The 22,865-nt window shown below is 38.1% G+C and overlaps 1 protein-coding gene across 4 annotated transcripts in view; it reads right to left on the bottom strand.

Annotated features, from left to right (window-relative positions):
- ATG2B (autophagy related 2B) overlaps positions 1-22,865 on the bottom strand; it is an 82,447-nt gene that overhangs the window by 26,084 nt on the left and 33,498 nt on the right. For all 4 annotated transcript variants that reach the window (XM_034992822.1, XM_034992821.1, XM_034992820.1 and 1 more), the window contains 18 exons: positions 22,052-22,313; positions 20,338-20,488; positions 19,520-19,612; positions 19,196-19,384; positions 16,967-17,240; positions 15,293-15,395; positions 13,048-13,240; positions 12,630-12,772; positions 7,563-7,720; positions 7,003-7,175; positions 6,401-6,551; positions 5,458-5,657; positions 5,210-5,290; positions 3,690-3,796; positions 3,438-3,530; positions 2,808-2,878; positions 2,348-2,424; positions 1,715-1,885 (listed from right to left, as the gene is read on the bottom strand). In XM_034992822.1, coding sequence (XP_034848713.1) covers positions 1,715-1,885; positions 2,348-2,424; positions 2,808-2,878; positions 3,438-3,530; positions 3,690-3,796; positions 5,210-5,290; positions 5,458-5,657; positions 6,401-6,551; positions 7,003-7,175; positions 7,563-7,720; positions 12,630-12,772; positions 13,048-13,240; positions 15,293-15,395; positions 16,967-17,240; positions 19,196-19,384; positions 19,520-19,612; positions 20,338-20,488; positions 22,052-22,313 — 2,690 coding nt within the window. The remainder of the gene's footprint in view (positions 1-1,714; positions 1,886-2,347; positions 2,425-2,807; positions 2,879-3,437; positions 3,531-3,689; positions 3,797-5,209; positions 5,291-5,457; positions 5,658-6,400; positions 6,552-7,002; positions 7,176-7,562; positions 7,721-12,629; positions 12,773-13,047; positions 13,241-15,292; positions 15,396-16,966; positions 17,241-19,195; positions 19,385-19,519; positions 19,613-20,337; positions 20,489-22,051; positions 22,314-22,865) is intronic.

The following is a 22,865-nucleotide window of genomic DNA, read 5'->3' as shown; positions in this document are numbered from 1 at the left end:
GCTCAGTTGGTTAAGCGACTGCCTTCAGCTCAGGTCATGATCCTGGAGTCCCGGGATCGAGTCCCGCATCGGGCTCCCTGCTCAGCAGGGAGTCTGCTTCTCCCTCTCCCGCTCCCCCCTCTTGTGCTCTTTCTCTCTCTCACTCTCTCTCTCAAATAAATAAAATCATTAAAAAAAAATAAAAATAAAAAAAATAACTGAAAATGCTCTAAGAAGCAAACTACTCAGCATGATGTTGTCCTAGAAACACAAGGCATTTTACAAAGACACCGGAAACAGGAACACAGCCATCGTTCCACCTTCTGCCCTGCAGCTGTAGCCTTCTAGGTTGTTAGCATCATCATCACCCCAACAACTACTGGCCAACAGAAACAAATGCGCCATCACCTCAAAGCCAGCACCGTGAGCCGGGACAGTGGCGAGCACGCACACTAGAGGACAAAGGAGCTAAGAACACTGCAGTGAGGCCTGGGGAGGAGCAGTCTCCTTCTGCAGAGCGGGAGCTGCTCAAATCTGGCAGCTGCACCAACTCTCACCCCCTGGACACAAAGCCGCTGGCGGTCAGAGTCTCGTGTCCTGGAATGGACGGACACCGAAGGATAGTAGGGGGCACACAGAGCAGGGGAAATCAACTAAGTGGGGACTCACGGGGTTCAACTCCAGCGCTGATGCTTAACCATTTTGGTTAATGAACTGTGGGTTCATTAAATCCAGACCATGCTTTTTAAATGGGAGTATGACTCTAAAATGGAAAGATCCAATTTGAAAGGGATCATTTAAAATAACGTTTAATAAACTGGAGAATGTTTATACAAAGAAAACAAACAGTGGAGAGGGAGGGTCATGAATTGTCTTCTTGTCAGTGAGAAGAGAGCAAAAGCAAGGAGTCAAAACCCAAAGCATAACACGAATGAAGTGTAAGAGCATCTGAACAAGACAAGGACCTTCACTAGGGGCTCCATTATCTAAGAGACTGAGAATCCTGTTCACAGAGCGGGCCACGATAAAGAATGAAAAAGCACTAAAAAGTTAAAAATGCTAAACAAACCGGACATCGTTCAATCTGTACCTAAGAGAGGACAGAGAGGTGACAGTTGGGGGCATAAGAAAGCACCGACCCAGAAATCAAAGTATCTGGTTTTGTTGCTAATCCTACTAATTTGGGCAAATAGCCTAATTCTCTGGGTTTTAACTTATTCATCTGTAAAACGGAGATGATAATCTTTAACCTACCACACTGAATTCAAAGAAATCACAAACAAGAAAATATACTGAAAACCCAACAGAATCATATGTAACAAATAAAAGATAACCTAAGTCTTCTGGTAATAACACTAACACTTGTACCTCTCCTCTCCTAAGCATTTTTACATACGACTGGCACAGAACAAGCTCTTGCAATGCTAAATGTTTTCTTTCTTCCTGGAGGGGAGATGAAAATAACTCAAGTCTGGAAGAAAGTATTCTGTGGGCTGAGAAGATTAATGTTCTGAAACAAAGAACACCAAACAGCAGAATGGTTTTCCAAGAAGGCCTACGGAATCACCTTCCCAGACGCATCACTCTGAAGGTCAAGAACAGACAGGTGATTTTTCAAAGTTTCTTTTCTACCTCATGACTGTCATGAAGACCTCGCTGACGCACACACATCACGCCCATGGCTGCAAGGTGTCTGGGGTGAGTTAGTTCTAATAAAAGATGTTGCTGGCTATACCTTCATCTTTCTGTGAGAGGCTCCAGGCTTCGTCTCCACCTTGTTCGCTGCGTGTAAGTCCCCATAGCTTGCAATGTACTGAATGAGATTCATTAAAGCAGCACAAGAGTCCGAGCACGTTCTGATATGGACAGTGTCACTGGAACAGTGTAGCTCGAAGCGCGGCTCAGTCTGGATGGACACAAGGGAAAAGAAAGGAACAGGTTTTTCAAACAAGAGCTAAAAATTTCTTGTTTTGCATAGGCTCACATTAAATAAAACAGAACAGAATTTTACTTGCCACAAGAAATACATATTTATAACTATATCCTAATTTTAAAATATTTTATCTACTTTTGACCAAAATAATTTTATAATAAATTCAATTATTCTTTAGTCTCTCATAAAAAAACAGGGGTCAAGGGTGCCTGGGTGGCTCAGTCACTGGGCGTCTGCCTTCGGCTCAGGTCATGATCCCAGGGTCCTGGGACCGAGCCCCATGTGGGGCTCCCTGCTCGGCAGGAAGCCTGCTTCTCCCTCTCCCACTCCCCCTGCTTGTGTTCCTCTCTTGCCATCTCTCTCTCTCTGTCAAATAAATAAATAAAATCTTTAAAAAAAAAAAAATAGAAGTAAAAATTTCTTTTAGTAACTTACTTGCTCTCCATCAGAATCAGATTTCACTGCAGTTATGGTTAATTCCAAAAGCCCCATATCCATCACACGAACATAATCTAAAATTTTTTAAATTAACAAAATATCTGAGTAAAGCTTTCAAAAAATATGTATCCAACCAACACGTAATAAAACTAGCATCTCTTTAAAATTCATGGCAGTTAGTGGTACAAATATTTAGAATGGAATGGAAATATAGTTTCATCCTATAAAAGTCCTACAATTCCCTTTTTTTACTTAGGAACAAAATTAATCTTGTATTAAATAGAGTACATATAATTTGATGCACTTAACTGATGTTCTAAGGACATTACAACTTCAAACTGGTATTTAATAAGATCCTTAGTTCAATAGCATTATTCCAGAGTTCAAACGCTCTAAAATATTCATACAAAAACTAAAGAACATTCATCTATCTCAGATTTTGTTTTTCAACTCTTACCTCTATTCAAATTTATAGTAACAGTATTACACTTGTCAGACAAATGCAAGGAAGCTTCATCCAAGATTATTCTGAGGAAAGAATATAAAATCAACATCGAAAAATTAACTTTGAATACATGACACGTGATCATGACATACTTCATTGTATCATTCTTCTGATATACAAGTTATCAAAGTCATGTAGTTTCTTACAAGTGGCATCTAACATTTCCTTAAAACTCACTGTTTCTGAGTGCTAGAAATATTTAAATGGTGTAAAGAATGAGACTGAATCATCAGCTCAAATTAATTTTAAATTTTCAGCATTTTTCAATAGATCTAAATTATCTAAATTATGAAAATAAAGTGTTATCAGGCAGTATAGGAAGTTTAGATTTCTGTTTTTAAAAGTAAACTATCAATCTCAAGAATTCGTTTCCTCCCTAAAAATAAAAAACAGTGATAAACTGAAGAGATGGGACGAATCATTCGAAAATGAAAAATTGAAAACCTGGATAAAGGGACATGACTACGAGTAAAAGAATGCTGATTTTTAACAAAAGGGTGAGACTTCAAAGACTTCAGCTGAGCAACAGGTAGCATGTTTGGAACAGCTGCATTTAGCAGACAGTGAAGTTTACCCAGGCACCTGAGAGTAGATGAGGATTTGTCCAAGGCCACACTACTGGAAACGCTGAAGGTTTCCACAGTGAGAAGAGATCGAATCGGCAAATAAAGAGGCCTAATACCAAAAAGAAACAAACAATATCAGTCTGCTAAAACAACAGGAACTCCCTTAAAAGAGCATTTTGAACCTTAACTCTACAATTTGAATTACGCATTTTTTCAAAACAGTACATATTTTGAATAAAGCTTTATTTTGTTCCACTTGTGAACTGACCTATAATCAAGTGCACAGCTCCAGAGGTGAACGTGAAAAGTTGTAAACGAAGTTGGAGGATTATATCCCAGAACAGGTTCATCAGCAATATTCAAGAAGTATAAAATCTGTAATCACAAAAATATAAAATGCCCTGCTTTAGAAGAAAAAAAAAAAAGTTGTGACCAGGATATCTTTAGTACCAATGTAAAATATCTCACAGAAAAAGCAATGATTTAGGGGCGCCTGGGTGGCTCAGTTGGTTAAGCAACTGCCTTCAGCTCAGGTCATGATCCTGGAGTCCCGGGATCGAGTCCCGCATCGGGTTCCCTGCTCGGCAGGGAGCCTGCTTCTCCCTCTGACTCTCCCCCCTCTCATGTGCTCTCTCTCATTCTCTCTCTCAAATAAATAAATAAAATCTTTAAAAAAAAAAAAAAGAAAGAAAAAAGAAAAAGCAATGATTTATTGGGGGGGGGAATCAATGCTAAAAGGAAAAAAAATCATCATTTTGAAGTAATTCATTTTAAAAAGTATTTGCAAAACCACTTGAGTTTGAAATGAAGAGAGAGTCCCATCTGACAACTGCAATGCTACAGAAGTCTTGAGAAAATTGTATCTTCTCAAAGATATGATTCAGATCAAAATCATTATACAAACTAAAGTATGTATAATATGCTATGCTTGCATATTATTTTGCTTGGGACAATTCTTGAAAAAAATAAACTTTGCTAAAGATTACTTAACACTCCATCTGGTTGTCTACGTAATCCACTTTTGGGAAAAGTTATTTTTCCTTAAATTATACCTAGCTCAGTCTGAAAACCAGATCCTCTTACTAACATCTATTCTCCTGTATTTCTATCTAAATGAGGTTAGATTAAACCTCCCCCTTACAACGGAGTTCAGTGTTCACATCAACCATCTCTCTACCCTTGCTACACAGATCTAGGTCTCCTCAGGTCTCCTAAATGCTTTTATGAAAGCGCTCTGAAAACTTTCAGGTATAAAATATTTTATTATTTTCCAGCACAAAGAAAAAGCTCCTCTTTCTAAGGAAAATGAACAAGAGTCACAGTGTACTAATTTTCATTCTCAACAGAAAAGAACTGTATTGCATTAATCAAACACTGGAGATTAATTACAGAAATCTCTATAAATGCCTCGAAGCATGTCATTGGCCTAGGGAGTAACTGTGAAATGACGGCACGTACGGAGTGAGCACAAGTCAGTGCATCACCTGCTGCTCCTCTGTGCCTGGTACTCTACAGGTTCTGGGACACGGAGTCCCTTCCCTTAAACGACTTAAAAGATAACTCTGTCTTTGAGATGTTTAGGGTCGAAACTTTAAGGTAAAAAATCAATTTCGTTCTGGAGTGGTGATAATGTTCTATTTCCTAACCTAAGAGGTGGTTATATAGGAGTGTTTCCTTCAACAATATTTCTATGCACACTGATCATTTCCGATTTATGACTTTACAGTCTGTGTATTACATGTCAATATAAAGTAAAAAGTAAATCAATATGTACAAAACAACTCGCACCTGCTCGTGCCAGCTAAGCCCAGAAGGAAGCATTCTGTGCTGGAGTGTGGCTCCTTTCAACCCCACAGCAATGAGAAATTCCTGTACAGACGACACAAAAAGTTACACTGATCACCTACATGACCCTCTAATTCAAAACTTGGAAAGTTTTTCTAAGAAAATAAATGTGTTGCTTTTATGCAATCACTTTTAGCTAGTAATCAAATGAACGGCAAGTCTTTAATGGTATAAAAGTACAAATCACAAACCTTCGTATTGGACTCTGATTTATCAGATAGTATTTTAACTGCAACAGAGAGCATATTCAAAGTGTCTCCTGCAACGCCATCTGAAGAAGCTCTACTGAGGCCATCTTCTTCAGAGGAATAAATAGTAGGTTCCAACCAGTGTGGGCGGGTTGAACTGGGCAGTCGTGTTTCTGTAGGAAGAATCACTCCATCTACTACACCTACATCGACAATGAGGTGACAATATAACAAAATGATAACCTGAAATTAGTTCACAGACTTTCACAACTCAAAACAAAAATCCATATACTCCCACTGAATACACTATAATCCTGGAGGCAAAATGACCAACAACCAGCTTGGCATTAATAATCCATACCTCTCTGCTAATGTTGGTATGACTGACAGTACTCTACTTAAAAAAAAAAAAAATTAAGATGAAATGCTAGGAAAATTAAATAGAAAAATCTGATAAGCATTAAGACTGTGCAAAGTATTGTTTTTTACACTTTGGGAGGAAAAAAAGAATGTGTATCTTCCATTCACAGGGTAACAGGGAATGTGCTCAAAAGATGGTAAATTCCTTTTGTTACCAAAAGGAAATGCTGCTTAAGAGAGAGTAATGAATGTAAAGTCCCATCAACTCATCAGTGGATAGTAAGATACAGCACATCCATAAAATGGAATATTATTTGGCAATAAAAGAAATAAAATACTATTACACTCGGATGAACCTTGAAAACATCATGCCAAATTAAACATGCCAGTCACAAAAGACTATATATTATATCATTCCATAACATCCAGAATACACAACCCACAGAGGCAAAGTAGATTCGAGGTTATTTAGTGCTGGGGGGTGGGGGGTGGGAGGGCCGTGGGAGGTTAAAAAAAACTTTATTAAACAAAATTTCAATGGGTCTGAACAGAGGTGAACAGAACACACATTCAACATGTGTCCTACCTTTGTGGTACAGACTGAGACTACTGGAATGAAGGCAGATGTAGTGCTTGTCATCACAGCCTTCATACTTGGTCACACAAAACAACGAACCACTGCTGAACTCTAACCAGAATTCGCCATGTTTATTTTCCAACAGCTCTCCATTATCTTGCTAATAAAAAGATCAGAAAAACATAGAAGTCATTATTTAAATGCAGAAAAGTCAGAATGCCCCTTGGGTTGCTCCTTCCTGATTCAGCCTAGAAGATTCTCCCACATGGCGGCAAAGCGGTCTGATTCTCCAACCATGCAACATGGTGGCATGAAATGCTATGCAGGGTCCCCCCTGCAGAATGAATCCCTGTACTTCACCCTCCTCTCTAACAGGTAAATTACTAGTGATCACCTCAGCAGCAGAACCAGCACATTTGCCAAAAGAAGGTCCACAGAAGGTCTGTCTTGTGATCCGCAGTGAAAAGCTTACTCTCCAAAGCCACAATCACTGCAGAACCTTTCTCAGGCACTGAAACAACCTCCTGCCACCTCAATGATGGCAGGTGTAACCACGGTCCATTTAAAATAAGATACACCTGAAACAACACTTTGGCTTTGCAAATCCTTACCCTGACATCTGTAAACACTGCCATTAGTCCATGGTTAATACTCAGAAGAACCGAGAGAAAACTCTGCGAGTTCTTGTTCTGAGAGTCTAGTTTTTTTTTCCTACGGGAACGATAGTTGGGATCCACAGTAGAAAAATACTGCAACGTCTCCTCCTCAGATCCACTCTCCTCATCTGTGAGAAATAAATGTCATAGTGATATGGTTTGGACAGCTATAGAAACAGAATAGCAACTGGAATATTATCACAAAAATACTTATTTTACAACCTGTTTTTTTACCAAGAATCTGGCATGACAATAAAAATGTACTTTCTGTATTTTTCTCTTTCCCACTGAACTTAAACCAATGTACATACTATCACTATAAAGATAATATATTTAACTGATAATACTCTCAATATGTAGATACAAGTGGAGAAATACTATAAATTACTGTATTATAAAATATAGTTACGAGGGGAAAATATCCAAGAAACATTTTAAAATCTATCAGTTGAAAAGGTTACTACTTTATTGCTAAGCCTGGCATTTTAAGTTAGAACAAATTTAAAATATATTACCGTAGTGAACTGTGGATTTAAATGGACTAAAACTATCTTTGTTGAAGGTATTAATCAGCTGACTGGCTACAGAAAGACCAATACCATAGGAAATATTTTCAAATGTCTCCACTGGTGATGGAGCTGTTGGTTCCCACAGCAGCAAGTCATTAAAGATCCTGTGGAAGACAAAAGTTGAAAAATACGTAACTCATAGTTCAACTGAAGGTAAACTCAAGAACATGTCTTTAAGAAGTCACATGAATAATAATTTTTCTAAATGGGAAATAGAAATTAGATCCTACAAAGGAGGGCTTTCTGTTTTGTTTTCTTTTAAGTATTAATTATGTCCTTTCAATGGAAAAGTTACTGATACAGCTTGACTGCAGGACAGTGAGAAAGGAATCTGTACAATTCGGTACCTAATTAGCTACCTGCCTGGTTTTACCTATGCTGTGTACATCAAATTACATACAGCTAAATGCACTTTAGAGGAAAAAGTTAATTTAAAAACTGGAAAGAACAAAGGAAAGACTGTTCACAGGAGAGCACTCTGTAAACTATAATACACCACGCACTGTCTCATCTGACCCCACCCCACCCCCAAACCCATGGGGCAGCCAAGAATCATTACTCTCACTTCACACTTGGAGAAACTGCCTCATAAAGGTTAAGTGCCTTGCCCAAGGTCATACAGCTAATTTGTGAAAGGACTGGGGCCACAGCCCGGATTTTGTCCAGCTCCCAATTCAGCTCTCCTCCTTATTCACTGTTCCTCTCTCTCTCTCTCCCCCGCCCACCCCACCACCCCAACAGAAAGCACAGCTTTCCTGGGAAGTGTGCATGGACTAAGAATGCATACAAAACGGAACAAAGAAAGGAAACCTTCTACTGGCTGCACAGCCAAGTCAATACTAGTGATTAATGGGTGATACCCATCAAGCTAGACTACCAGCACATCCTACTTTTTCAAAGAAATATCTGTCACTATTCAGATGCCCTCCTGCTCCTACCCCGCCCCCGCCCCCCAAGATCACCCCTGCTCTACATTTTTATAAATACTCAGACTTCACAATGTCTTCTCTGAAGCCTGTTGTTAAGATCTGGACCCACAGTGAATCCTTCACATACATAACTCTGTCATGGTGCCTACCACAGTATTTTCTTGCTTCCGCTTCCGAGACTGGAGCCTCTCAGAGAGAGGGCCTTAGGTGTTGGTCATCTTTATATGTGTGGCATCGTTATAGCACGGTGGCTGTCACGTAGCAGGCACTGAGGGTTTGATGATGAGAGGACCAGTGGGCGACTCACATGGCAGGAATGCCAAAGGCCCAGCCTCCTCGTAAAGCCTAGTGTGAATACCAATCAAAGTGCCCCCCTGGCCCTTCCTGCGAGAAGCCACTTGTCTAGGAACTTCCCGGGCCAATTCCTAAGCTTCTGAAGCCCTAGAAAGTATAAACCACCAGGACTGAGTATCGTGACTCTCAGTAGACTGAAATCCCCACCCCAAAAGCTCTCCATCTGGAACCATCAACAGGTGAAGAACACTAGGGATACGTAAGTCTCATCTCAGATACAATGACAGCTATGCCCCCAAACTGTGATACTCACTGGCTCACTGCTTCTTGGATATATTGCTCACAGGACAAAGAAACAAAAGAGTCTAAACCCAGATCTTACTCTAAACTCCTCTGTAAATAAATAATGACAAAAAAATCAAGAATTTTCTCAGGAAATTCTCAGGAAATGCCCTTCCTTTACCTTATTCCCTACAACCATTCTCTTATCTCCATAGGTAAGAGAAAGTATTAATTTATGTAAAACCTAAATATAAGTTTTATATGATTTTGCATTTTCCTTATTTACATGTTAACCCAGTCTTGATATCATTAATACTGTAAAACATTGGATGAGGTTTCTAATACCAAGAAAGAAAACACTTAAGGTACTTAAGGACACAGGGGCATCCCATCGTCAGTTAAGTGGCCAACTCTTGATTTTGGCTCAGGTCATAATCTCAGAGTTGTGGAACTGAGCCCTGGATGCGGCTCCTATCAGCAGGGAGTCTGCTTGGGATTCATTCTCTCTCTCTCTCAAATAAATAAATAGATCTTAAAAAAGAGAGAGAGAGAGATTTAAGGACACATCACCATGATTCTGTGGCTATGAGCCTGAAACATGACAGGCAATATCTAATTTAACAAAGCTAGTGAAAATTCTTTTTATATTCTAAAGGACTTCAGTGGAAAAAATTCTCCTGTACCTGAGACTGTCTATCTAAAAAGAGCCCACTGACTAAGGCACTAAAGGAATAAACCAAGATTTTAAAATGTATGACGTTAAGGCAGAGTTGGTTATATCTCCTGCTCAGAAAGTTATTTTAATGTATGAAAATAAAAACCAAAAATAAATTCAAAAAATTATATAGATAAAAAGGGCAATATTGAAACATTTAGCAAAACTCGAATGGGGTTTGAAGATTAAGTAATGCAGAATATTAATATTCTCATTTTCTCATTTTGATGGTTGAATTATAATTATGTGGAAGAATGTCCTTGTCTTTGGGAAATACACAAGTGCTCCAGGAGGGGCATCAGGTCAGTGGCTCTCAAACAGTTAAGGCGGGGAGGGGAAAGCTCTATGTTCTACACGTGAAACTTTTCTGCAAGTCTGGGAATATTTTAAAACTTTAAAATAATATTAACTCAAAAAAATAATAAAAATAAAATATTAACTCAAAATAAAAACAGACCTATTCAAAGCCAAATAAGGGGCAAAGAATTCACACCCTGAAGAACTTAGATATGTGATTTATAAATCCACAGGGTGAGGAAGCATTTCAACATTTATACAACTGTAGGTACCTGAGAGCTGGAGAAGTGGGCAGAGTAAGGTAGAACAGAAACGCTCTTCAGCAACCACTATTTAACCAGCTCTGCAGAAGAACACATACTCTCTCGTTCCCTGACTTGAGCAATCAACCGCCCCACCTGCCATACTGACAGACGTCCCCCATATGCTAACCGCTGCTCCTTGGGACTACTCTCCAGCACACCCAAGAAGTCTGTTCCTATCAGGTGAGCTCTATGTTCAGTATATTCACTAAGTGTCAACTGTGTTTGGCCTCGAATGTACTCATCTCACTTGTATTTACTGTTGTAAGTATACTTTAACTCAATATTATGCTAACAGATGACCTAAATATACAGACTGAGGTGGAAAAAATCTTAAAAAACTGAGAAAGATTTTGAACTCAGATTCCTTTGAAACTATTTTTTCAGTAACTGAAAACTGTAAACAAAACCTTTCAGGTATACATTATGTGAAACTTCCAACCTGTGGCTCATATTAAAAGGAAGGAAAAAAAAAAAGGCCTCATCTTGTATTTTAAAAAGAAGTTATAAATGAACATATTTATAAACTGAAGGTTTAAGGTGCATATTTCTGTTCTGATGTCCCAATTTAACCGATGGCCACCTGCTTAAGCAAATGCAGAAAGAGAAAGAAATGGATTAAGCTCTTCTGACCTCTGGGCTAGACCCTGAACTAGTCGTTTCGTTTTGCTCAGTCTTAGCCTTGCAGATTTGTCAACTCTTGGTAAATATTCCTAACTATAAAAAGAAGAATGGTCTAGAGATCAGTGGTTTCCCAAACTTTAGATTATGTGTAACAGCTAAAAAAAAAAAAAAAAACCTGTAAAAGCCTTCTGATATGAATTTATAAATTATAGGCTTCTACTTACATACATTATGTAGAATATAAAACAAATATAAAAATATAAATTTTAAAAGACTTAGGGTCAATTAAGCCAATTAAGCCGCCAACTCTTGGTTTCGGCTCAGGTTGTGATCTCAGGGTCGTGAGATCGAGCCCTGCCGTGTCAGGCTCCATGCTCAACACGGTGTCTGCTTGAGATTCTCTTTCCCTCTGCCTCTCTCACTCTCGCACATGCTCTAAAATAAATCATTAAAAAATAAAAGTTTTAAAGTTGAACAGAAGAACTAACATTTTCTTCCTCCACCTCAAATAGACTATCCTGTGAATCTCATCATCAAGACAACTCAACTATATAGATCTTTCTGGAACTTAATTTTCTGATTCTAAGACCAACAATCCTGGTCACTGGTAGGCAATAAGGAGATCCAGAGCTTATTATGAACAGTTAAGGAATAAAGGAGCAGAGATATCTGATATCAAGTAAATGTACAGCAGAAACAACAGTGCAGCTTCTAAAGCTTAATAGAAATGAGAATCATGTCTTACATATGAGAAGCTAGTGATGACCGATACTAAGAACATCTTTTTCTAGAAAAGCACATGACCACCTTTCAGGTCTACTATAGAAGTGATTCCTTCAGTGGATGGGAATGATACCAGAGGACTACCGAGTGCTTACTGTAATGCCAGGTGCTATTCTCCGAACTTCTCAAGTGCTGTATCATCTAATCCTCCAAACAACTCTTTGAGACAGGTTCAAGTTATCATCTACATTTTACAGATGAGGAAACTGAGCTTAGGGCAGGTAAGTTGTGAAGGTCTTCCAAGTCTAGGCTCTTTTAACTCTAGAATGCTATTTATTTCAACATATTTGCTTGGTATGTATATTTAAGGACACTATATAATTCTAACAAGATGCTTTTTTAAACTCTAAAAAAAGATGCTCCTTGTACAAAGACTCTAGGATTCTGATTCTACCCCGGCACGTGCTAGCCCCCCATATAAGCTGCCCCCCTGGCACCTGTTGGCCCTCTATACAGGGGTCTCCCAACTCTTTTCATGTCACTGCACACATAGAAGACATTTACTCAGTACTTTGTGGTAAGGTGACAGAGAGCAAACAGCCAACAAAGGTGGAGGGAATAAACATCTCACATGCAAGTAACCCAGTTACCAGACACACTGGTTAGGAAACTCTGCTATGACAACAGCCCATCGGAACGGTTAACAGTTTTGTAATCAACACCACACAAAGTACCCAGTGATGGTAGATAATATTAAAGCAAGGAAAGAAAAGGGGCAAGTGGGGAAACAGGGAGACAGGCAGAGAAGTCCAATCCCAAAGACTCAACTAAATGTGTTTAAACTCACCTATTATAAAGCTTCTCATAAAAGCTTTTATTAGGTAGTGTTACATGAATGCTGGGTAACGTAAGTTCCAGCACATAGTGAGAATTGCTGATTGCTTTATCCTGAAATTCTGTCATTTCCACAGGGTCTCCTGGCATCACCATCTAAAATACAATAGTTTGGTGCAAAAAAAGCATGAAATAACCATTTCATGTTTAAAATAACAGGAGCATCTTCTTTCCCTATCCATGGGAATTTATATGTAAACAAACAAATAAGCATGTAATTTTTAACCAAGAAAAGAAATACTATTCAGTCTTAGAGTTAAAAGCGCAGCAATAACAGTATACAAAGTACTTCTTCAAAAAACAAAGAATGAAAATGACTGCTATATGGTAAAGGATAATTCCTTCATTGCTCACTTCATTGCTCATTTTACCTGCTCGTTTTCAAACATGACTCTACGAGAAGAAAAGGGAGAAGGGGCTGGTCTTCGCAGATCACAAACATCCTTCAGGGAATGAGCACCCCCTTCCTCCTCTTCCTGATAGCGGCCATCACTCTCTTCTTCCTCAGCTGCTATTCGCTCCAAAATGGAATGCACAGCTGGTGGATTTAATTTCAGTACAATTCTGACAGCAAAGACAATTTAAAAAATCAAGGTCTAAGTGTGAACAGCAAGGCTTTAACTTTCCTGCACTCTGATACAAAGACCACCGATGATAGGATTCAGCTTTTCTACAAAGTCTAATTGTGTCTCATGTAACCACTTGAGTGTGCTATTAACTTCAAAATGTAGAACAGATGAAACAAATAAAAGAAGGGTTATTAACATTTCATACTTGGCTAACTGAAAATCTGACCTTGTGAGGACAAAAGATTATCTTTCAATTTCATCAATAGCCGACAAATTTTACCTAACAATTCTATTTATTTTCATGAAACCAAATGCTTCTGGGGTCTGTTGCGCTATTACAGAATATTGCACACCTAAGAGACCTCCTATCATAGAAATTATTCAAATGGAAAAACGAAGACTCACAAGAGAATAACTTAGAACTGCAACAACAAAGTAGCATTTTCCTTCAGGAATTTCAATAACAAAAGGCTTGCCTTGTTGCTGTATTGAAGCTACAAACCTGAAGTAAAGGAGCCCACGCCCTGGGCCCCTGCTTTCCTACTCCATGCACATCACTAGCAAAGGCTTTGCAGTTTCCTTCCCAACTCTGTCGTGAGGAGGCCTGGTGCCCTCAAACCAAACCTCTGTGGGGCATCTACGACGTGTTTTTCCCCTTAGTTAAGTGGTGCCAGTTGGCTCCTGTTATGAACAGTCGTGACTGTTTCCTAATTTATAGACATCTAAATGTAACTTGTGCTTCCAAATTAACTGAAGTAGATCCATTTATGATGAAAACTCATGCACTAAACCGCTCATTATCAGGCACGTCCTGATCACACCTATCCTAACAGCCTGCTAGGACTGATACACAGGGGCAGGTGTAAAAAAGGCTGGCAGGAAAATGGCACAAAAAAAGGTCACTTTCATTCTCAGATATCAAATATTCAGTTTTCAATATAATAAAAAGTCATTTCAAGTAAACTAAGTCCTTTTAAATATATCCAAGCCCACTATCAGGCTATTAAATTAATAGTCTTGTTACAGTATAATGAATAATTAACAAATGTTAATAATTAATAATCTCTAATAAATATACTTTATTAATTCTTCTAAGAAATCCTGAAGCAGTGGTTCTTAACATCCACCTGCACACTGGAATCACCTGGTGTAATTTTTAGACTATCCTGATGCCCAGGCTCTATCCCAAAGTCTCAGGGTGGGGCCCCTGAGTATTTTGTAAAAGTTTTGTAAAAACCCAGACTTGAAAAACAGTGTCCTGGGGCGCCTGGGCGGCTCAGTTATTAAGCGTCTGCCTTCGGCTCAGGTCATGATCCCAGGGTCCTGGTATCCAGCCCCGCATCGGGCTCCCTGCTCAACGGGAAGCCTGCTTCTCCCTCTCCCACTCCCCCTGCCTGTGTTCCCTCTCTCGCTGTCTCTCTCTGTCAAATAAATAAATAAAATCTTTACAAAAAAAAAAGCAGAAAAGAAAAAGTGTCCTAAAGCAATCACGGACTATAAAATTCACTTAACAACTAACCAAATGATGCCATATAACTCTTCTACTGTAGCTCTGAACTATTTTTTTAAATGGTTAATGATTCTTTTGTGCCTCTAATTAAACGGGGTAACTTGAGACCAGGGAACACATTTTATACCTCCATCTCTCACAGTATTGACACATACCTTTCATAGAGTAGTACACTCAATATGGATTTTTCAATTTAATTTGTCCATCTTTCTCTGTGTTCTCTCATCAGGGCTGAGTATGTTTAGTTTAAATTAACAGCCAAAATGCCGATTAAAAGTACTACAGCAGGGGCACCTGGGTAGCGCCATCGGTTAAGCAACTGACTGTCGGTTTTGGTCCAGGTCATGATCTCAGGGTCCTGTGATCAAGCCCTGTGTGGGGCTCCAGCTCAGCACGTGGAGTCTGCTTAAGATTCTCTCTCCCTCTCCCTCTGCCCCTGCTCCCCCCTAAAAAATAAATCTTTAAAAAAAAAAAGTACCACAGCATTTTTTTGAAAGGGTCTCATTAAATGTCTACCATATACACCTGCTAACTCACCGTGGCCAGTCAAAGTCATCTGATGATGCTGTATCGCCATCTACTCCACTAGACACATGGAAAAACTTAATAGATGGTTCTCCTTTATCTTCCTGGAATGACCCTAATAAAACAAGACTGGTTAACTAAAATGCATTTCTTTGCAAGTGCTGAAAGAAAAGATAGTTTCCTCCTAACATAAGCAAAGATCTCCTCAATCAGGGACATAGTGCAACATTAAGTTGCACAGCACTCATTCTTTTGTTCCTATTTCATGGGTACATGTGGGGAGACAGGAGGAGCAGATAATGATGATGTTTTCTATTCAAACTCAAATTCTTAGGTACCAAGTGTAATGTGTCAGGTACATAATCATGACATAGTAAATTTGGCAGTTGCCACTTACTGCCACTGAATGCTTATTCTACATAAAAGTTTATGCAGTTAATCTAGGAACATAGAGATAATAACTATATTTCTTAAATGTTTTGTACCAAGCACTGTAAGAACTACTTCCATTCACAATAATCCTATGCATGCTTTTTCAGTCCATTTTACAAAGAAAGACTTTCCTCCAGAATAATGAGTTTCTTCCCACTGTAGATAAGAGAAGATCAGATAACCCCTAAAGGCCCTTTCATGAAGTCATAATCAGCAAGGCAATTGTAAATCTCTCTAAAGATGTGTAAAACTCAGAACAAGGGAAAAAAACTTTGCAGCCTATTCCCTGAGATGGAGGAGCAGGATATGGTGGCATGGGGAGGGTGTGGTTAGAGAGGGTGAAGTGGCAGAGGCAGTTGTTTATGAACCACAGAATAAAACGTCAGAATCTTCCAGAGGTCCTCATACACCTGGTTCACCCTAAGTCAATATATATTCTGTTAGATGACAAAAGCAAATACAGAAAAACTGTCAACAGGTTTTACAAAGGAAAGTCACCAAAGATTAGTATGATGATTGAAAGCTCAAGTGTGAGACTTCAGTTGGAATCTTGATTCTGCCATTTACTACCACACGGTCTTGGAAGGTACCTCTTCTTAAGTCTATGGATTCCTCACTTATAAATGATAAAAAATAACTGGAAATAATAAGCCTACCATAACCATGACGATGAAAGGAAAGCAGTAATGTGTGAAGTGCTTAGTACAGTACCTAACACAGAGTGGCACTCAAGAAATTCCGGTTACTTTCAGCCCCACAAAAAGTAAGTAGTCAGGTGGCAATAAAAATGCAAGTTAAAGGAGCGTCTGGGTTGGCTCAATTGGTTAAGCGTCTGCCTTCGGCTCAGGTCATGATCTCAGGGTTCTGGGATCAAGCCCTGCATCGGGCTCCCTGCTCAGCAGGAAGCCTGCTTCTTCCTCTTCCTCTCCCTCTCCCCTGCTGGTGCTCTCTCTCTCATTCTCTCTCTCTCTCTCCTTCCCTCCCTCTCCCTCTCAAATAAAATCTTTAAAAAAAAGTAAGCTACAGCACTATACTCCCTGCAGAAAAGTATTTTAATCAAGTGAATAATCATGCTTAGTAATTAAAAAAAAAATCAATTCTATCATATATTGGTATACAATATTGGAAAAAAGCCATTACTCTAGCTTTCTAACACTGTCTATATTGGGGGCTGCCATAGACTTTTTCATGATGTTTGCTTGAGTAGTAGTTGCTTGTTTCTGCTCTGGCTCTTACAGGCATGTTCAATCTTACCAACTAATTCTCTAAAGGTAAGTTCCAATTTAATTTGTTCTGGGGTTGATCCTCCTATAAATTCAGTCTTAAATTCTAGGTCTGTGAATGCTAAATGAAGGATCTCCTTTTGAAGTGACTTCTTAAACCATGGTCCTCTTTCTTGATCTGACCGAAGATCAGGTATTGGGAAGCGAACAGAAAGGTTTAACGCTGGTGTGGCCACTTGTACTGATACCCGACAATTTGCAGGACTATGTGAATCATCCAGAAATACTTCAGTGAAAGCCTTGTGCTAAAACACAAAATATCAAAAATATGTCAAAACATCAAATTAGGTAAAAATAAATGACATTAATATTCAACATTACAATATGCATAATCACTATTTCCTCATTCAGTATAATGAATTAAAATACAATTCAAATTAACTACTACCATATTAATTTAGTGTAATGAAATTCTATAATGTAATAGTTACCGATAAAACTTCAAATAACTGGCAAAAGTTCAACCAAATAAGTCAAAATCAATCAATCAAAATAAAAACCAAACCGAAGTGAAGACAAAGGTGCCACAGATGTATACACATTATCACTAAAGACTAAAAAACACCAGCATTAATTTGGTTGTCAATAAATCCAATACAGTTAAAAATCAACTCAACATTCAATTTGAAGGATTTATCTCCAACATGCTCCTTTAAAGACTTGATGTGAAATAAGACAGATCATGCCAAATGCAAGGGCCCATCCCTGACTTGACTCTGTATTTCCAGGACTAAGCCTAGAGCCTGGCACAGCCTAAGTTCCAAATATTCACCAAATGACTCACTCTGAGCTCCCATCCAACCCAAGGGTATGAGTCCATCAAACGGCCCTTAGAAACCAAGACACGGGCGCCTGGGTGGCTCAGTTGGTTAAGCAACTGCCTTTGGCTCAGGTCATGATACTGGAGTCCCAGGATCAAGTCCCACATCGGGCTCCCTGCTCAGCGGGGAGCCTGCTTCTCCCTCTCCCACTCCCCCTGCTTGTGTTCCCTCTCTCACTGTGTCTCTGTCAAATAAATAAATAAAATCTAAAAAAAAAGAACATGCCCTTCAGATAAAAGTCTATTTCTGTTTGTTTTTTGTTTTTCTAAAACGTACTGAAGCTTCTAAAGCTTTAGCCCAGAGTACACTGCAGGTGGTAACACTCCACTTCATGAATCAGTGTCTAACCTCCTGGATTAGGGAGTTCCTTTCTTACCCTGGACTGGGATTTTTAGCACACCTATTCTCTCTCTCCCCCCTCTTGGACTTTGTAACACTAACCCCCACTCTCAGCAAAAATAACCCAAGAGATTAACCATCATCCCAGCACATCTATGGCTAACAGCAAATATGCACACTAGCCCCACAGAACTTGAAATAACTAATAATTGGTGACAACAATAAATAAAAAATGTTGATTTAATGTGACTACCCACCACTAATTAAGGGAGAAACAAGTAGAAAAACACCTCCTCCCTTTTCTTTTAACCAAAGTTTTCTCTATCTGTTCCTGGTCCGAGAGCTCCCCAGTTCCAGCCGAAGATTCCTCACAGATTTCTTGCAAATATGATGACTTACTTAAACTGCTTAGAAAAGACACCATGCACCAGACAGATCTAAGTAAAGTGACCTAATGTGATGCTCAGTAACACAATGCTATAAATTATGTTCCCACCTTCAAAAGTGTACCTTACAATATATGGGCTACGTTTTATAGGCAGATCAGGTAGTTTACTAAAGGTGTGAATAAATTTTCTACAGATATTATAATCACAACTTATAAAATTCAAATAAACACAGAGAGGGAAAGGAAATCCAATTCTATGCTCCAACATAATCAGTGCTACCAACTGGTATATTTCTATCCATTCTTTCTCTATACCTCAATTTTATTTACACAGTTGTGATAAAAGTTTCTGTGGAATAATATATTTCACTTTTTCTCTTAATACTCCTTCATGAGCTTTCTTCATGCGACTACACCATCTTTATAACCATCATTCAAAATGGCCACATAAAATTTCACTCAATATATTAGCAAACCTTATTCAGCTAGCCTACCATCTAGACATAAAAGTCTCCATCTTTTCATTATGAATAATACTGTTTTAATATATGCTACTTAATCCATTAAGAATACTTAAGCTCAGAAATGATCCCAATAAGCCCATTAGCTAGCTATAATTAGGATTAGTATTTGTAATGTTCTGAATACTTACCAGACTAGTATGTTTATTGTATGAAGTATACATGTGCGATGCCATCATTTCTACCGTAGTAAGCTTTTGTGGTTGAAGCAAAGAATTTAACCTGTCCACAATACTGATATCCAGCTCACAAAACACAGGATTTAACTTAATTTGTAATTCTGCCTTCTGAGGAACAGAACTAAGTCTTGCTTGATTACCCTTTAAAAAAAAAAAAGGAAAAACATTAATATGATCACTAACAGTACTATAAAATTTAGTGGAAACTGTATGATTGTGACAAAATACATATCAAATGAAAATTTATAGGTGGTATCACACAATAAGGCTTCTTACCTGGGGTCCTTTATTCTCAGAATGCTTATAATGAAGCTGAAGACACACAGGGGGATGGGAATCAGTTCGTTCTTTGGAATGGAACATTAAAAGCTTACAAACAAAGACAAAAATAAATGTAAGATATTAAACTGTAATACATCCCATGAATTAACAGAGGTGCTAGTGGTGGAAAGACTTTTTTGAAATCAGGAAAGCTCATTTTACATTTCATCTTGGTCATTCACAAGCAATGTAAATCTTAAGACAAGTTAATTTCTGTGATACTTAGTATCTCATCTGCAGAAGGTACATGAGAATTCAAGTGAATTAACGCCCAAGAAAGTACTTTGAAAATAAAATAATGTACAAGGGCAAAGTTAACAGCAATAAATGTTATCTTGATAACTTTGAAAAGTTTCCCTAGCACACACTTTTAGAATTGGGAAAAAAAAAAATCAGACTAATAATAAACAAAAGACACTGTGCTTGTCTTGAACAGTGCTTACTAGCACACTGCAGGTATTCAGTATTCGTTTAACAGACTTCTGAAATTAATAGTGCTTGGAAAATTAGGGAAATAAAGTCATCTGTCCCATAATCTGTCTGCCAATCTAAAACAAGTCAACTCTAAAAAATTCTAACAGACTCTTACAATGACCTTGAATGCCATACTTTAAAATGTTTCAACGAAATACAAATGCGTACACATGTACACTTCCTTCCTCTAATGGCTTCCTATGCTTTTTTTTAAAATAAAATCATTGCTATTAATATAACTCTTTAAAAGCAAGGTAGATTTAAAGAATGATCCTAAAGACAAAGAATCTAGCATTTACCTCTGTGTAGTGAGGAGGAACAGAATGAGAATCAGTTGGAAAGAGGCATTCCAAAAGTTCCATTTGCCCAATGGACATATCAGTACTAAAATATCGGGAAGCTGATCTTTGTCTTTGTTCATAGGACACTTTGATGCCAGTACCTATAAATCTATTACAGAAAATGAAACATTTAAGAGTATTCATATACTTCTAGGTTAACGAATGTGTCAAAGAATAGTATACAAGTGTTAATAAAGTACATATTCTAATATATAATAATATTCCTAAGGGTATTAACCAGAAAGACTACTTCAAATTTCCCATTCCCTGAGATAAGAAAGCAATTTCTGATAGGAAATTAGCCAGGATATATTTATTTCCCAACCCTGCCCTCCCTTCTTTAATATTTTAAAATTTACACTGCAGCGGACAAAAATCTTTCAAAATATATGCAGTAGATTCTTAAAATTATTTAAAAGCCTCATTCAATATTTAAAAACCTTCAGTGGGTGGATCTCAAGTGAAAGTCGTCTTCCTATTTTTGCTGCTTTTATTTCCTACTGGCACATTTGAAACCTTGTCAAAATGTTTTTACAGTTTAATTATAAATACTATGGCCCTAACTTGTAGAGTCTCTTTAGCTAGGTATAAAAACTACTCTGTATATTAATTTTAATACTTCAAAAAAAATCAAAATTAAAAGCCAAACTTTCCTAAAAATATTAATATGTGCCTAAATTGTTGTATAAAATATGATCGAAAGATAACTTTCACATTAAGATGAGCAATGTTTACATATTAACAATATTATACTTACAAATTTAATTATCTCCTCATTCATTAGGACTCAACCCATGAAAGGATCACTGGCTATGTGAAAGGCTTTAATTTTTATTTTTTTTTAATGAAGTTTTGTTATTGTTTTTAAGTAGGCTCCATGCCCAGCGTGGAGCCCAATTTGGGGCCTGAACTCACGACCCTGAGATCAAGACCTGAGCTAAGATCAAGAGTTGGACACTTAACCACCTGAGCCACCCACATGCCCCCAGATGGCTTTAATTTTTTAAAGCAGAAATTGAAAGTGTAGCATCCGGGCTCAGGATCAGCCTTGTTACCCTTCCCCACCCCACAGACAGTGGCATGGGGGTCATGTTGTTCCACATCCCTTCTCATTAGCTCACTCCACTCTCACCACCACTGCCATCTCCACTGAGCCAGTGACAGTAAGAACTATTTTTATGATTATAATGGTGTCAATATTTTAATCAGCAAAATGTGGTCCAAAAAAACTTGTCAAGGGCACCTGGGTGGCTCAGTGGGTTAAGCGTCTGCCTTCAGCTCAGGTCATGATCCTGTGGTCCTGGGATCGAGTCCCGCACTGGGCACCCAGCTCAGCAGAGTCTGCTTCTCCCTCTCCCTCTGCCCCTCCCACCTGTTCATGTTCTCACTTGTGCTCTCTAATGAATTAAAAAAAAAAAAAAAAAAACTTAAAAAAAATTGTCAAGAGCAGAGAAAACTCCAGATTATCTCAATCTTATATGTAAATAGTTTTGCATGCCAAGTAAGCTGAATAAAAGATTCTATGGTAAACATTTTTGTAGCACTGCAAGAAAACCTCACTCATTCCCTCATTTACAAATAAAATGCGAATCAGAAAAACAGAGTTAGGCAGATAAAAATGTCCCCATCTGGTTCTTTTTCAAGCATCATTAATAAACACGAGAGAATTTACCTAAGGTGATCATGTTTGCAAGCTTCCGCAAATACTGCTCGGAAAGACTTAAAATCATCTGTTGAAAATCTTGCTGGGTCAATCTTTTCTATACAGGTAAAGAACGCTATCGCCAAAGGCGTCAATGGATTAAGGTTCAGTGATGTTTCAGGTGGAGATAAAGGATCGATGTGAAGCACAGAGATGGAAAAGGTTCCCACAGCTAGTCTAAAAATAAGTTCAGGCCTGGATTCATCCACTGAAACAGATCTAGATGGGAGAGCTGAAACACATGGGTTAAAATTATATACATAAAATTTAATACTTAAAAACAATCCATTATATCAAAATTATAAAGCATTTACTCATGTGTTAAACGTTTAAAAAGCAGGTGAACACCCAACAGTTTGAATGATATTTGATATTAAACAAGTAAGATAAACTGTTATCTTTCTGCATTTGATATTCAGGATCCTTGATACTTGAAGCATCAAAAAGAAACATGAACAAAAGTTTGCATTAATAAAACTGTATCGGAAAAGTTGCAGATTAACCCAAAAGCTGCTCACCAAATTTTCTTTTAAGCCTTGTGTCTATTTCAATTAAATTTTGCGGAGAAGAGACCTGAGGTTCTCTTTCAAGGAAAGTGTAAACAATGTAACAAGTATTGATGGTTGACTGAGACTCCTAAACTACAATAATAATATGAAACTTACAGTGTACTTTTTACTAAAGATACTTAAATACACAAAGACTACAGTGAATTGGCAAGTATTCTAAAATACTTCATGGTTGAGTTGTTCAACCATGCTTCACATTTTCTTTCTAAACTTTG

This window comes from Mirounga leonina, unplaced genomic scaffold (genome assembly GCF_011800145.1).
Source record: "Mirounga leonina isolate KUSES-001 unplaced genomic scaffold, KU_Mleo_1.0 Mir_82, whole genome shotgun sequence".
Classification (NCBI taxonomy): domain Eukaryota; kingdom Metazoa; phylum Chordata; class Mammalia; order Carnivora; family Phocidae; genus Mirounga; species Mirounga leonina.
Note: the sequence above shows the minus strand (reverse complement) of the source record. Positions and strands in the feature narration are given on the sequence as shown.